At 41.7% G+C, this 14,162-nt stretch overlaps 1 protein-coding gene across 1 annotated transcript; it reads left to right on the top strand.

Annotated features, from left to right (window-relative positions):
• Positions 1-3,254: 3,254 nt before the first annotated feature.
• On the top strand, positions 3,255-10,504 carry LOC143114059 (interferon-induced protein 44-like). The gene is made up of 6 exons (XM_076275488.1): positions 3,255-3,516; positions 4,137-4,265; positions 4,732-4,903; positions 9,692-9,730; positions 9,768-9,845; positions 10,185-10,504. Exons 1-6 carry the CDS (start codon positions 3,286-3,288, stop codon positions 10,502-10,504), a joined length of 969 nt encoding a protein of 322 aa, XP_076131603.1. The 5' UTR covers positions 3,255-3,285.
• The last annotated feature ends 3,658 nt before the right edge of the window (positions 10,505-14,162 follow it).

Raw genomic sequence — 14,162 nt, 5'->3', positions numbered from 1 at the left:
ATTTTTTTGAAAGATAGGTCCCATGGAGGCAAACGGAAGGGGCGGGACTTCACCACTCTATTGTCGCAACTCTACCTTTATATGGCTCTGAGCAGGCCCATTTAAGAAGGGACCTACTGCCCAGGAAAGGTGACATTTTGTAATTTTAGGACACGTTCATTCTTGCTTGCACAGTTGGTGAACATTAGCATTGCCCAGCTATAATCACAGGGCTTTGTTATGTTTAAACGTGTTCAGAGTACATAATTGTAAGAAATGACTACATTGTTCCCTCATGAGATTCATGGTAAAGCATAATCTTCCAAAATGGTCATATATTATGAAGATAACAAGCAAAAGGTTCATGCTCTGGCCTCTGAAGTATGCATAAATAATACCAACAATTGTAGAATGGGTGTGTCGACCTTTGAGAAGCGTTAACATACCATATGGAACAACCAAAGGTTGCCAGCCCTGTTTGCATTAGAAGCCTAATTCCTCTGCATAGCCTATGGCTAGAATGTGAGATGCTGGTTGTCCAGAGTGAAATCACAAATTGTCTAGGGTGTTGTAGGCTGGGCACACATTCCAACCCACAAAGGATTAATAAGTTACTGCAGTCCACACTTATGTCTTCAGGTAGCCTATAAAACATCCGTTTTGGCGTCATACCCTCTTGTCACTGACTGGCCTGCCATCCTAATGCCTGAGGGAAACATAAACACCTTCACAGGAGCTCGTATCTCAGTGAATCAAAAGTGAGCAGAAATACAGTCTGGCGGAGCCAGGCTAGCCACGGTGTGTTCTCATTTGACTAGGTTTCGTTTTCTCTTGATGCTTACAGTATCTCCTTTCTGTCCTCCAGGTTTTCAGAGAAGGGGAAACCATTCCACCAGAGGTGCGACATCTCGACAGCCTACCTGGATTGTGATGTGAGTAGAACATTATTTGTAGTGAAAATAGTTGTATGTGTTTATGTGAGAAAAGAACAACATGAAGATCATATAAAGGCACAATCAGACAGAAAGCTGTTGTTCCAACACACTCGTGTGTCACGTGAAAAATAGGGAGGGAATAGAGTGGCTCTAACCTGTTAACATGGGTGCCGAAATGAAAAAGGACTGGCAGCGCAGTTGACACGCAGTCGCCACGCAGTCACCACACGACTATCCCCAAGGAGCAATTTGTTTTGCAGCCAGCAGAGAAAACACATTCATAAGATTACATTAGATTCAACTTTATTGTCATTTAGCAGAGTACAGGTACAGAGCCAATGAAATAGTTGACAGAACTACAGGCCAGTCCTGGCCCTGTCACTGCAAGCGTCTCATGCTCGATCACCTTCAAGCACACTGTGGATTTTTTTATTTAATTTATATAGTATATTTAGTATTTAGTTTTGTTATTTTTCTTATCTTCTACTGTCTGTATTGTACAGTAGAGTTTGGTTATATGTTTATACTTATACTTATATTTACCATTTCTGCTGTAAGTGTTTGTGATGTTTGTATGTTACCGAGACCTTGAATTTCCCCTTGGGATCAATAAAATATCTATCTATCTATCTATCTATCTATCTATCTATCTATCTATCTATCTATCACATCCAACCAGAAGTGCAAAGAAGCAAAGTGTACCAAAGAATACCACAGTGCAGGTTGAGTACAGTATTCTGTGCAGTTATGTAGACGATGAATTATGTTCCACCGTGTATAGTTGGAGAAATACAGGTTTTCCAGATTACATGTCTACAATGACAGATAGAGGATTATGTATAGAGAGTATAAATAGACATTCTACAGTATATAAATAATATATGTACCGGTATAGATAGATAGATAGATAGATAGATAGATAGATAGATACTTTATTGATCCCTAGGGGAAATTAAAAGGTCTCGGTAGCATACAGACATCACACACAACATGCACTTACAGCAGAAATGGTAAATATAAGTATAAGTATAAACATATATACATGTAATACGTACAGTACATTGTATATATGTACAGTATATTGCACAGGTTTATGGGCACATTATGGAATATAAGAAAATAAATATAATGCGTAGAATTGGGTGTTGGCAGTGCAAGGGCATTGATGAAACAGTACAGGAGTAAATGTTAACAGGTAAACAGTGCAGTGCAGTAAATGTAAACAGGTAAACATTGCAGAAGTAAAATATTAAAATCTCTTGAATTTGGACATTTACATTTATCCGTTAACTTTTTAAGAACTGAATGCAAATGAAGAAGACAAGGACAGCTCCTACGTTCTCCTGCAAAGGCTTCTCCCTTCCCTGCCGCTGCCCCTGCTGAACCTGAAATAGATTCAGATGAAGATGGAGAACCATCAACGTTGCCTCCTACTGCAAGCCAAAGTGGTGAGAATAAACCAAATATATTTGGAGGTAAAATTCAAGTATTGTACTGACCGTTTGTCTTTTCCCTCCTTTCATCGTCATTTCAGACTGATAGATGCATATTTATTAAACCGTCTCCCCTCTCCACCGTCTAGCATCCTGGCCCAGTTTTCAGGAATCTCCGTGGCGACAGGTGGATTGGTCTGAGGAGTAAGTTCATAGGACGCTGTCTAATATTGCTCTGTATTTCCAGTGGTTGACTGTATTGGACATTAATATGCTATATGCTATTGCTCCTTTTTCTTCAGGACATGTCACACAATGAACTTTACATCTATCTACTAACCTCAGTTGTCTGTTGCAGAATAGTGTACTAATAATCTGCTCTAAGTCTCTAAGGGCTGCAGGTCTGTACAGTTAGAGTATTTTATATTACTCCTTAAGCTCAGTTATGGTAACAGTATATTCTATATTGCCATCTGTGTTGTGTTGTACTAGTCATTTTCCTGTACTGATATGTTGTATATGTTTACGGGCAGCCGTGGCCTACTGGTTAGCACTTCGGACCTGTAACCGGAGGGTGGCCGGTTCGAACCCTGACCAGTAGGGCTGAAGTGCCCTTGAGCAAGGCACCTAACCCCTCACTGCTCCCCGAGTGCTGCTGTTGTTGCAGGCAGCTCACTGCGCCTGGATTAGTGTGTGCCTCACCTCACTGTGTGTTCACTGTGTGCTGTGTGTGTTTCACTAATTCACGGATTGGGATAAATGCAGAGACCAAATTTCCCTCATTGGATCAAAAGAGTATATATACTCATACTTATACTTATATAGGGATCAAAAAAGTATATATATACTTATACTTATATACTTATATAGGGATCAAAAGAGTATACATACTTATACTTACTTGTGTACAAAACTCCAACAGGACCAATGCAGCTCTGATGGAGTCCATCCGCTCATATAAGCCGGCCTGTGACTCAGTACCTGCTGCCAGAGTTTTGCTTATTGGTCCAGTCGGAGCGGGAAAGTCCAGTTTCATCAGCTCCATCCAGTCTGTGTTCTATGGACGGGTCGTGAACCGGGCCATGATGGGCTCGTCTTCCAGCTCATCCACGATGAGCTCGTCCACCAGCTTCACCAAAAAGCTAGAGAAGGTGACCATGACAACAGAGGTGATGGGGTGAATTGCATGCATTATGCATTCTGATTGGTTGGAGATCATCTACCTCTGTGCGATCTGTTCTGCTGGTTTCATCACAGCCGTCCTGTCCAATGATGCCGATATAAATTAGTTGGACACTCGTGTGGACATCAGAAACTAAATCTGTAAGAAATCTATAGTTGCTGGCTTCAGTGTTAAGATGCAGGTATATGATTAATCTGAAAACAAGTGAAGAGAAAGCATGCCCTGAGTGTGTAGTGTAGATGTTCATGCCCTGAGTGTGTAGTGTAGATGTTCATGCCCTGAGTGTGTGTAGGTGTTCATGCCCTGAGTGTGTAGTGTAGATGTTCATGCCCTGAGTGTGTGTAGTGTAGATGTTCATGCCCTGAGTGTGTAGTGTAGATGTTCATGCCCTGAGTGTGTGTAGGTGTTCATGCCCTGAGTGTGTAGTGTAGATGTTCATGCCCTGAGTGTGTAGATATTCATGCCCTGAGTGTGTAGATATTCATGCCCTGAGTGTGTAGATATTCATGCCCTGAGTGTGTAGATATTTATGCTCTGAGTGTGTAGATGTTCATGCCCTAAATAGTTAAAGAGTCTGTATGTGTACATCTTGTTTCTCCTCCATAGCTGCAGTCATATAAGCTCTACGGCAGCAGAGAGATAGTGGATGAGAGTATGGCTCTGGTCCTGTCTGACATGGTGGGACTCGGGGACACACTGGCCGTCATCAAGGGGCACGTTCCAGAGGGACACACGGTACTTGGACATTAATATAGATGTTTATCGCATAGAAACTGTTGGGCCATTTTCTATCTTCATCATAAAGAAGTTAGGTATAGTTTTAGACCATTATTAGATAAGAATGTATATTATTCCCTGTCAGTTTATAATATAATGAGGCAACTGCATCCTGCAACATCATTGCCACGGCTTGGGATATTTGTTTCCGCATTTGTCATCTGACAATGAAACACTTATCTAAAGGTAAAAGGGAAAATGCTATTTAGCAAAATTGGTATGTCGTTTTTTTTTCATCTAAAATGACAGGGTCTCAAGTGTTTGGGTATCAAATCTGGGCCAACTGTCTAGGCGGTGATGCCAACCCCACCATATCCTTTTCATTATCTAGGCTTTTGGAAACAAAATGACACTCTCCCTCTCCCTCCATCCCCCTTCCTCTCTCTCTCTCTCTCTCTCTCTCTCTCTCTCTCACTCTCACTAGTTCAGCGCCTGCTATCCTGTTGTGTCAGACACTCCAGGCTATGTGAAGGAGCCTTCCCTTGCAGAGAAGGTCCACTGTGTGGTCTTTGTGGTCAGTGGCCTGGAGATCTCCTCCTACTCGGACACCATGAAGTCCACCTTCCACCAGCTCAGAGAGCTCATCAGTGCCCTGGGTTAGTGTGTGCTGGGGGGCTTTTGTACTAGAGTGCGGATCGGGCTGCAAATTTCTGTCCGAACCCGACCCAACAGCAGGGGCGGAGCCAGAGGGGTGGCTCCGGGTGGCACAAGCCACCCTTGAGATTCGATTGGCCACCCCAGGTGCCACCCCCAAATCATAGTCTACGATTGGCCATTAACATGGTCTAAGGACCTTTCTTGATGCACTTGCAGCAGTTTGAAATGTAAGTGGCAAACATGCTTGCCTTTATTGGCCTACACGCTACTGCTTGTTCTAACACGCAAAGATATCTATTTACCTGGGATGAGTTTGGAGGGCTGCGGCGTAATACTCTTGGTAATTTAAAGTAAATGTGAAGGTGCTCTTTGGTAGCAAAAATATATGTAAGTATGGGTAGGCCAAGGCACTCTTCAAAAAAAGGTTTAAAAAGCTTTAATAGGTAGGCTTAATCATCATGCTAAAATTGCCAACATGTTTCGGCCTTGGCTAGGCCTTCATCAGGGCAAAATGAAAAAATATTGCAAAATTGGCTAGGCCCTGATGAAGGCAATTTTAGCATGATGATTAAGCCTACCTATTAAAGCTTTTTTAACCTTTTTTTGAAGAGTGCCTTGGCCTACCCATACTTACATATATCTATTTACCTATTGCATCTGCCAGTGCCTATTTATCTAATCACACACTTAAGTCGCTGACATTTGCTAGGTCAGTAAATGTTAATTATAGGCTAGGCCTATATTTTTTGTAAAAGTGTTTAATGACAATAATGTCCTAATGTAATGTTAAGACAACTTTTCAGTTATGGTTCATCAAGCTTACTCATAAACACTCGTTGCATCTAGACTACAGGTAACGATGTTCTGATGACTGTCCAGTTGCTAGGTTACGGGGACGCTGGCGAGACACGCCGCTCCGTCTGGCATCATGTTTTTGTTTGTATTTATGTAATGTTCGTAATTTTATGTAATGTTTTGTTAATTTTTTGTATTTATTTTTCAAGTTAAATGTAATCACTCTTTATTTATGTTATTTTCGATCGTTTTTGTATTATTCTTAGTCCTTTTTTCTGATTAACAAACTCGGCTGACACCATCAACGTCAAGTTAACGTTAACGTTAACCAGCTTCCATTGGGCTGATGAGCGCCTTGGCTAGCCTGCCTTATGTCTCTGAAGTTCCTCATCCATCCGTGACGCTGCACATCCAATGTCTGGACGGAGGGATTGCTCAGCAAGGGTGCCTCAATCTGCAAGAGATCTGCAGCTGCCACGACCACCGAGCTGCGACTGACATGCGAGCTGCTATGCTAGCATCTACCGGTGCCTGGAGTCTGGATTGAGTGCTAAGAAACTCTGATGACCGCGTCAACCATGAAACAACAAACGGTCACTGTCTAGGACCACCGAGCTGATAATCAGCAGGGTCGCCCATCACAAATTCGGACTGTCTTGTCCTTCCAGTGCTCTCCAGACTGCCAGTGGATTCTCCGGGTTGGTCAGTTATTAAGAACTTTTGGTGTTGCATCGTGAAGACACAGCTGTGCGCAGTTGTCACGTGGGTCATCTTTGCCCCTTGGACATTTTCAGCCATTTGGAAATTGGACTAATTTTATTTTTAATTTGTATTTATTTTATTTATTAATTTGTTTCTTGTATGTCTTGTATGTCTTGGTGTCACGGGTACGCTGGCGACTACGCCGCTCCGTCCGGCATCTATTGTCTTTGTTAGTCTGTGTCAATGACAATGTCTTATATGTGGAGCGCTTTGGGTTGCACTCTGTGCATGTTAAATGCGCTATACAAATAAATCTGACTTGACTTGACTTGACATGTATGATCATTCAACCAGTCAAGCATTTGTTGTAAAATATTGAAATTGTATGTTTCTTTCGTCCCCCATGCCTTTTTATTTGTCCCGATCAGGAGGGCTAAATGAAACATTGCGCACATTCCACTTTTCTTAACAGAGCAAACAGGGCTCGCCTTCTGTCTAACTCAGCTAGGTGACTTAAACATTGGCTACCTGCATATCACTTCACTACTTGACAGTACCTTGCATCAGGGCCAGCCCTAGGTAGCACTGCAGCCAACAGAGTGTAGCACTGTAGCTACCTGGTTGCTCTAGCTGTTGGCAGGGATGGGCAAAATGTATTTAATTTTAAATGTATCAAAATAAACTATAAAATACATAGCCACACCATGTATCAAAATCAACTGTATTTTTATATTTTGAAAGTACCAAAAATACTCTTTAAAAGGAGCATGATATCACTTTGCAAACCTTCCATATCTATCTAATCTATTCCTTCATTAGTACACTGACTCTGTTGATTAAGTGGACAGTGTTTGAGTTTTTCAGTTTTTCTCTGCCTACGAGACATGCCATAACCTGCAAACAGTCAACAGATCAACTATGCTGACCTGCCTGTTACATCACATCGCCTAAATACTGTATCAGAGATGCACTCAAAAAGTCACAACTGAACTTGTCAAGCGGTACAAAGTGGAGACAAGTCTCTGACATTGTTGATGCATGCCCAGATTGAACAATGTTGCCGAGCAACCACATAACTAGTTCCATGTGTTCTGATTGGATGATTAAAGTTCTCAAGAAACTGAACATCAAAATTCTCAAGAAACTTGAGGCTGGTATGAGGGAGTGTATTATGTGTGTGAGCAAGTCTGGGCAAATTATTAAAATGTTCAACGTTTTGCTTTAGGCAATACATGGGGAAACTTGTTGAAGACATGGGTGAACTTTTTGGGGATGGCCAATACTACATTCAATCAGATTCATAGCCTACATCCTGATTTGTTGATATTGAGGCAATGATTCCATGCAAAGGCTTGGGCTTCAGGGCCCCCTGACCCCTTGGGCCCCTGGGCCCGGTAGGCCCGTGCAGTAATCCATCCCTGGTTGAAGGGCAACCACATGGTTCCATGTGTTCGAATTGGATGATATAAGTTCTCAAGAAACTTGAGGTTGGTGGAGTGTATTGTGCGTGTGAGCAACCTACATGTTACTTATCTGCCTGAATCTCAATATTCTGATCACAACAACTCTGGGCAAATTTCAAGTCAGCACCAGTGCTGCATTCATTGTTTTGCACTTTTATAATCACATCACCAAGTGGGTTATTGGTTTTACCAAAAATATTTGGCAGTATTTTTAAACTATAAACCTATAAAGTATTTTGATACAAAATATGATGCCATTTTTTTCCAACTAAAAAAATTAAAATGACAACATACTGTACTATTTTGTATGTTAAATACATGGCTCTGTAGACCAGCAATCTACTTGCCGAGGAGGCTCATAATTTGAGAAACGCTGCAGATCATAGAGAGAAAGCATGTTTATGAAGGCAAAGAAGGCATAATTTTTTGTCACACACTACTATGGAAAATTAACTTTCTGAAGACCGGCTCGGCCAAAAAAAAGAAAAAAGTATGCCAGATGGCCAGTCCAGCCCTGCATTCAGGAATTATTTAAGGTATTTCTGTCCCTCCCAAACTGCGTTAAAATGGTATGTTTAACAGCACCCCTGGACCCTCATAGGCCAACATGATCCTCAATATTAATCAAAATATTAATAATAACAATAATATCAATAGAATATTAAATAATAAAGAAATAAACAAATAGACAAAAAAGCAGGTCAAATTATTTTAACAGCTACAAAAATAGATGGCCATAGTATAAGTTATTGTGGGGGGAAATGGATGAGTATATTTGTTTCATTTAAAAGAATAGAATAGAATGGAATATATTTTAATATCCCCATGATGGAGTTTGTTTTAGCACAGCATAGCCCAGTGTCAGATAATTCACTTTAATATGTTTCGTTATTTGTATTTGCATTTTATTCAAATACAAAGAAATGTTATGTGAGAGTAAGGTATTTGTGTTTTTTGTCCTTCAATTTATGAGTATGGTGTTTGGTGCCTGGTTTTCCTAATGTATTTGTGCTAATTTCACATCTTGAGCCTGTCATGCCACCCTTGAATTAATCAGTGCCTCACTAGTGCCACCCTTGTTAAAAATGTCTAGAATCGCCACTGCCCGACAGGCATTTTCATTTTCATGTCCGAACCCGACCCGACGCAGATGATGCCTCAGTTATTCCCATGCTAGTGATTAAACGTTCACGTTTGTGGATAGCCTGTCTTTTTTAGCCCATTAAACGGAACACACAACAAATTGTTTACAGAATCAGATGAGCGTGCACGCATGCAGGTCACACACAGCGCACATTAACACAAGAGGCCCAAGCAAGCATAGCCTATTGAAATAGAATATATGTCTTACCATTGGCGAAAAGTCTTGAAATGAACTGCAACAGTGCCTCTGTCACTGATCCATATCGACGTTAATTGGGGCAACTCGAGGAAATCCTCATCCAGTTGAACGAGACGACCTTATAGCCTACTGGTATGTCTTTACCACAGTAACCTATGCAACGCAAATAACGACAACTTTTGTGCAACCATTTGTTTATGGAGTCGTGACAACGCGTGTGCATTTCAGGCGGCATGCCTGAAATGCGTTGTCACGATAAACAAATCTTGCACACATGCAGGAAGAAAGCTATTAGGTCTTTTTTACATTTTACTTTATTCTCAAAAAACAAACGTTTGCATCATGTAAAGCAGACCTGTTGGTTACCCAACATAATAAGGAATTTTAAATGTAAAGCTTCCAATGCATATCGCCCCCATGTGTCCGAACCCGAACCGAACCCGACTACAATTTCTAAATATTTGTCCGACTTCATGTTACTGCAGGTGTACACCAGGTGGCGCTGTTGACTCATGTGGATCAGAGCCGTCTAGTCTATATACGGCTCTGATGTGGATAAAGTCTGTCCCAAGACAGCCAGTGACATCTCCCAAGTGTACAAGATTTCATCTTTGAAGCAAGTGGTAATACCCTTAAAAAGTCATAATTATGTTAACACTCATTTAATGCTACTTCTACCTCGCTTCAAAATGATTATTGTTTTTTTGTTTGTTTTGTTATATCCTTGTTTTTTATTGATATGTAAAATGGGTCTTACATTTAATTCATAGTTGAAAGTCAGGGTGTCACAGATATTTTGGTGCCCAAGATTTTATTTAAAAACAGCACCTCTTCACTGACAGTAATTCATTAAAAATAAGATACATACTGTAGGCCTACAGTTAGGGACACCAGAACATGATGGTTAGGTGGTGTACGATATTATATCATATCATGATGAAACGGGTCATCTCTGGTCTGTGCCCTGTGTGTGTCCAGATAGTGCAGGCTGGAGCTCTCCTCCACATGCCCCTCTCCTCCATCGTGCCCCTCTCCACCACATGCCCCTCTCCTCCACATGCCCCTCTCCTCCACATGCCCCTCTCCTCCACATGCCCCTCTCCTCCATCGTGCCGGTGAAGAACTACTCTGAGGAGCTGGAGCTGGACCCACAGACAGACACGCTGCTGCTCAGAGCGCTCGACCACATCCTGCAGAGCGTTGACCTGCACCTCAGAGACCAGGGGCCAGAGAGGCAGCACAGGGGGTTACCTCAGTCCAGACTCAGTGACAGCCCAGAGGGCAAACGACGCAGATGATGCTCAGAGTGTTTTATCACTTGCACCAGAACCCTCATCGCTGTTCGACTGAAAGATTGTGACAAATCTACAAGCCTCAATTTTGTGGAGGAATAATAGTTCCAAAAGCAATACATCAGATTGTCTTGATTCTCTCTCTTAAGTCTTGATTTTTCCTGTGACTGGTTTTGAAGTTTGTACTGTACAGGGCTGTGCCAAAGAGCTGCCCCCTGGGAACAGTCAAGTCTCACGTCTGCTGTCAGACATTTTTAGAACAGTACTTTTCTGGCAACAAAACTAGCGTTCAGCATTTGTTACGGACCTCAAACTAGCATTCAGCATTTGTTTTTTATTGGCTCTCTATGAAAAAGGCACCTAATTGAACAAATCAGCTGCTACTCTTCATTTTCGATTCAAATACCATGAGCTTACCTACTTCAAAACATTACTCCTTTGTAAGCACAATGTGGCATCCCTTCTTGGGCTGAGGAAAACTAAACAGATGACGCCACATCTTTGAAATTATTATAGTTTTCAAAAACACCACAAGCTTCCACTCTTCAAAACATCAGGCATTATTTTACAGGCACTATAAAGCACCCCATCCTGGCTGGGGGACGACGCAGCCCGTGCATAAAGCTCAACCTCTTGCAGCCCATCCTGGGTGGGGGACGATGCAGCCCGTGCATAAAGCTCAACCTCTTGCAGCCCATCCTGGCTGGAGGACGACGCAGCCCGTGCATAAAGCTCAACCTCTTGCAGCCCATCCTGGCTGGGGGGACGACGCAGCCCTGTGCATAAAGCTCAACCTCTTGCAGCCCATCCTGGCTGGGGGGACGACGCAGCCCGTGCATAACCTCTTGCAGCCCATCCTGGCTGGTGGACGATGCAGCCCGTGCATAAAGCTCAACCTCTTGCAGCCCATCCTGGCTGGGGGGACGACGCAGCCCGTGCATAACCTCTTGCAGCCCATCCTGGCTGGTGGACGATGCAGCCCGTGCATAAAGCTCAACCTCTTGCAGCCCATCCTGGCTGGGGGGACGACGCAGCCCGTGCATAACCTCTTGCAGCCCATCCTGGCTGTGGGGACGGTGCAGCCCGTGCATAAAGCTCAACCTCTTGCAGCCCTCTCCACCTGGGTGGGCCCTCATCCATTGTCGATGTCAACATGTCTGCTGGTGATACAAGCTCCACATGTGAAGTCTTCCTCAGTACATCCCAAAGATGTTTAATGGGTTATGGTGGAGACTGTGGTGACCAATATAGTATGTGTGAAAACATTCCTAATTTGAATCCAAAATGAATCCTGGAGTTGTCATCCAGTAATATGCCTGTGCCATCAGGGAAAAAAATGTATTGATCATTCAGTCATCTGACGTGTAGATCATTCAGTCACCTGACCAACTGAGCATCCTCTCCTATGCGGAAATGTCCATCACTCTGGAACAGGGTATATTTGTAGTCAATGGACCAAATTATCTCTTTCAATCACTTCAGATCTTTATGCTCCCTAAAGCAAATTAAACTTCTTTCCAGCCTCACTAACAAGTGGTTTTCTTGTGGTTTCTTGTGTCTACACAGATGTTAAGTCCTAAACATATGAGCTCATGATGTATTGTTCAAACAAAAGTAATATTTATTAACTAGAAATGCAATTCCAAGGAATTACTAGTGCATGAAAATGCTAAAGTTGTGATGTAAAATATCATGTATAGTTAAAATAGATAATACAGAGATGGTTACTACAGTGAGGCTAAGATAGACATGGTGGTTTCATAGCTTAATAAAAGTTGATAGTTTAAAAGTAGACTGTTTAAAAGTTGAATGTAAATACTTTAAAAGTTGTTGACAGTCTGAAAGTTTAATGAATGTTGATATTCAAATAGTTTAATGGCTGTTTATAGGTAGATATTTGACGATAACTGAAATTTGGAATGGCTCTAATGTTTGCTAGCAGTTATGCTAACAATTTTAGCTATGCTAAACATGTTACTTAGCTAATGTTTTCTAGCAGTTTTGCTAACTATGCTAACAATGTTACTTAGCTAATGTTTTCTAGCAGTTTTGCTAAAAATGTTAACAATGCTTACTGTGGTAGCCATGCTACTTAGCTAACTTAGCTAATGTTTTCTAGCAGTTTTGCTAAAAATTGTAACTATGCTAACAATGTTATCTAGCTACAGTGGAGTCATAGTTAATGACAAGTGACAGTTACAATGGCTGAACAGTTAAAAAAGTTCAGTAGTTTAAATTTAGTGCTGCCGCGATTAGTCGACTTAGTCGACCTAATCGACCATGAAAATTAGTCGACGGCAATTTTTTCTATTGACCGCCTATTTACTTTGGTCTCAAACGGCTCACTGTAATGCTATATTAACTCTATGTTATTAACTCTAGAAAAGTATAATGACTGTCTTTGGATGTTAAACAGGCTACTAAGACTTTAGCAGTTTTAAACCCCGCTATGCACGCAAACTGTTAATGCCAGCAGCAAAGCTGTGTGCCTGCCTGCTTTCAGCGCAATTAATTATTAGGCAGAACTAAGTGGGGGGAGCTAAGCTGGTAGGTTACGCTAGTCCAGACTCTGACTAATATAGTATTGTGGAAATTGAAATAAATGAAGAGTGTCTCACGTTGACAACGCAACGGCGTGTCATTACTGTAATTCATTCATACAAAAAACATTAGAACGAACATGCCCGCCAGTGATATCAACAATCAAGGTGCGCGTCATTTCCCATGGTCAATAAGTCACGAAGCATATTTTTTTAGCATTCAAGCCAACTGATAAAGTGAGGTAACCTATGTGGTAAGACGCGCAAAGTGCATGTAGCCTACTTGCTTTGAACATGCTGATGTTAGGCTCATTTGCAAAGTCCTCAACTCCTGTCCAGCGTTTCTCAAACTATGGGCCGCTCGGACCAGCACCGGCCGTAACATGGACACTGCTGGTCCGGAGCCGCAGTGAAATTAATGCGCAATTGATCAAGGAACCGCGGACCGACAGAAAAAGAAAACAAACGTTTCTGCAATCAGTAGGAAATACTTGCTAATTTGGTGTCGTCAAACATAGAGGCATACAATTAAATGGTGGTATGAGCGTTCATTCAATGCGCGAGAGAAACTGAAACCACTTGATAACGTTGGTAGCAAAGCTCCAATTCAACCAATTGGAAGGCTATTTAATTATGAAACTACATTTAATAGAACAATGTGGATTTATGCAACTTCCATAAAAACAGAGCACAGACTATAATATACTATCTAGAGTAGTCAAATTTGAATAATGTGGCCAAAAGCTTGTGGCATAATTAAATATGTCAATATTCTTTCCATTTGCCTACCAGTGTATGATACTTGCATGAGGGAAACATCCGATGACACCCATATAATTGCTGTTGTTTTGAGAAGTATTTATCATGCAACCATGCAAAAGCAATGGAACTATTGTAATTATATTTTACATTAGTAAAGCAGTTCTCTGATGTGCATGTTTTCACAAACTTTTTGTGAACAATGTTAGCACTTTAAACACTGGCTGATTTGAAGTGCATAACTATAACAATATAGCATAACAATAATAATTGTGATGTGATATAATGATAATTTGATGGGGGGTGGGTTCATGTAGGTGGGCCCTATGACCCCAAAGTATGCCATGACCGGGCCTCAGGTCAAA

The sequence above is a fragment of the Alosa pseudoharengus genome, unplaced genomic scaffold (assembly GCF_046254945.1).
Source record: "Alosa pseudoharengus isolate Yale_2024_CS ecotype anadromous, Long Island Sound unplaced genomic scaffold, YU_APseudo_1.1 YU_APseudo_1.1_scf_11, whole genome shotgun sequence".
Classification (NCBI taxonomy): domain Eukaryota; kingdom Metazoa; phylum Chordata; class Actinopteri; order Clupeiformes; family Clupeidae; genus Alosa; species Alosa pseudoharengus.
This window is presented reverse-complemented; position numbering and strand designations above follow the sequence as displayed.

Excerpts from the sequence above, each read along its gene's own strand:
- LOC143114059 (XM_076275488.1), top strand. The coding sequence starts at position 3,286 with ATGGAGTCCATCCGCTCATATAAGCCGGCCTGTGACTCAGTACCTGCT. Across the intron at positions 3,517-4,136 it reads AGGTGACCATGACAACAGAG|CTGCAGTCATATAAGCTCTA; the intron begins GTGATGGGGTGA and ends TCTCCTCCATAG. Across the intron at positions 4,904-9,691 it reads AGAGCTCATCAGTGCCCTGG|GTGTACACCAGGTGGCGCTG; the intron begins GTTAGTGTGTGC and ends ATGTTACTGCAG.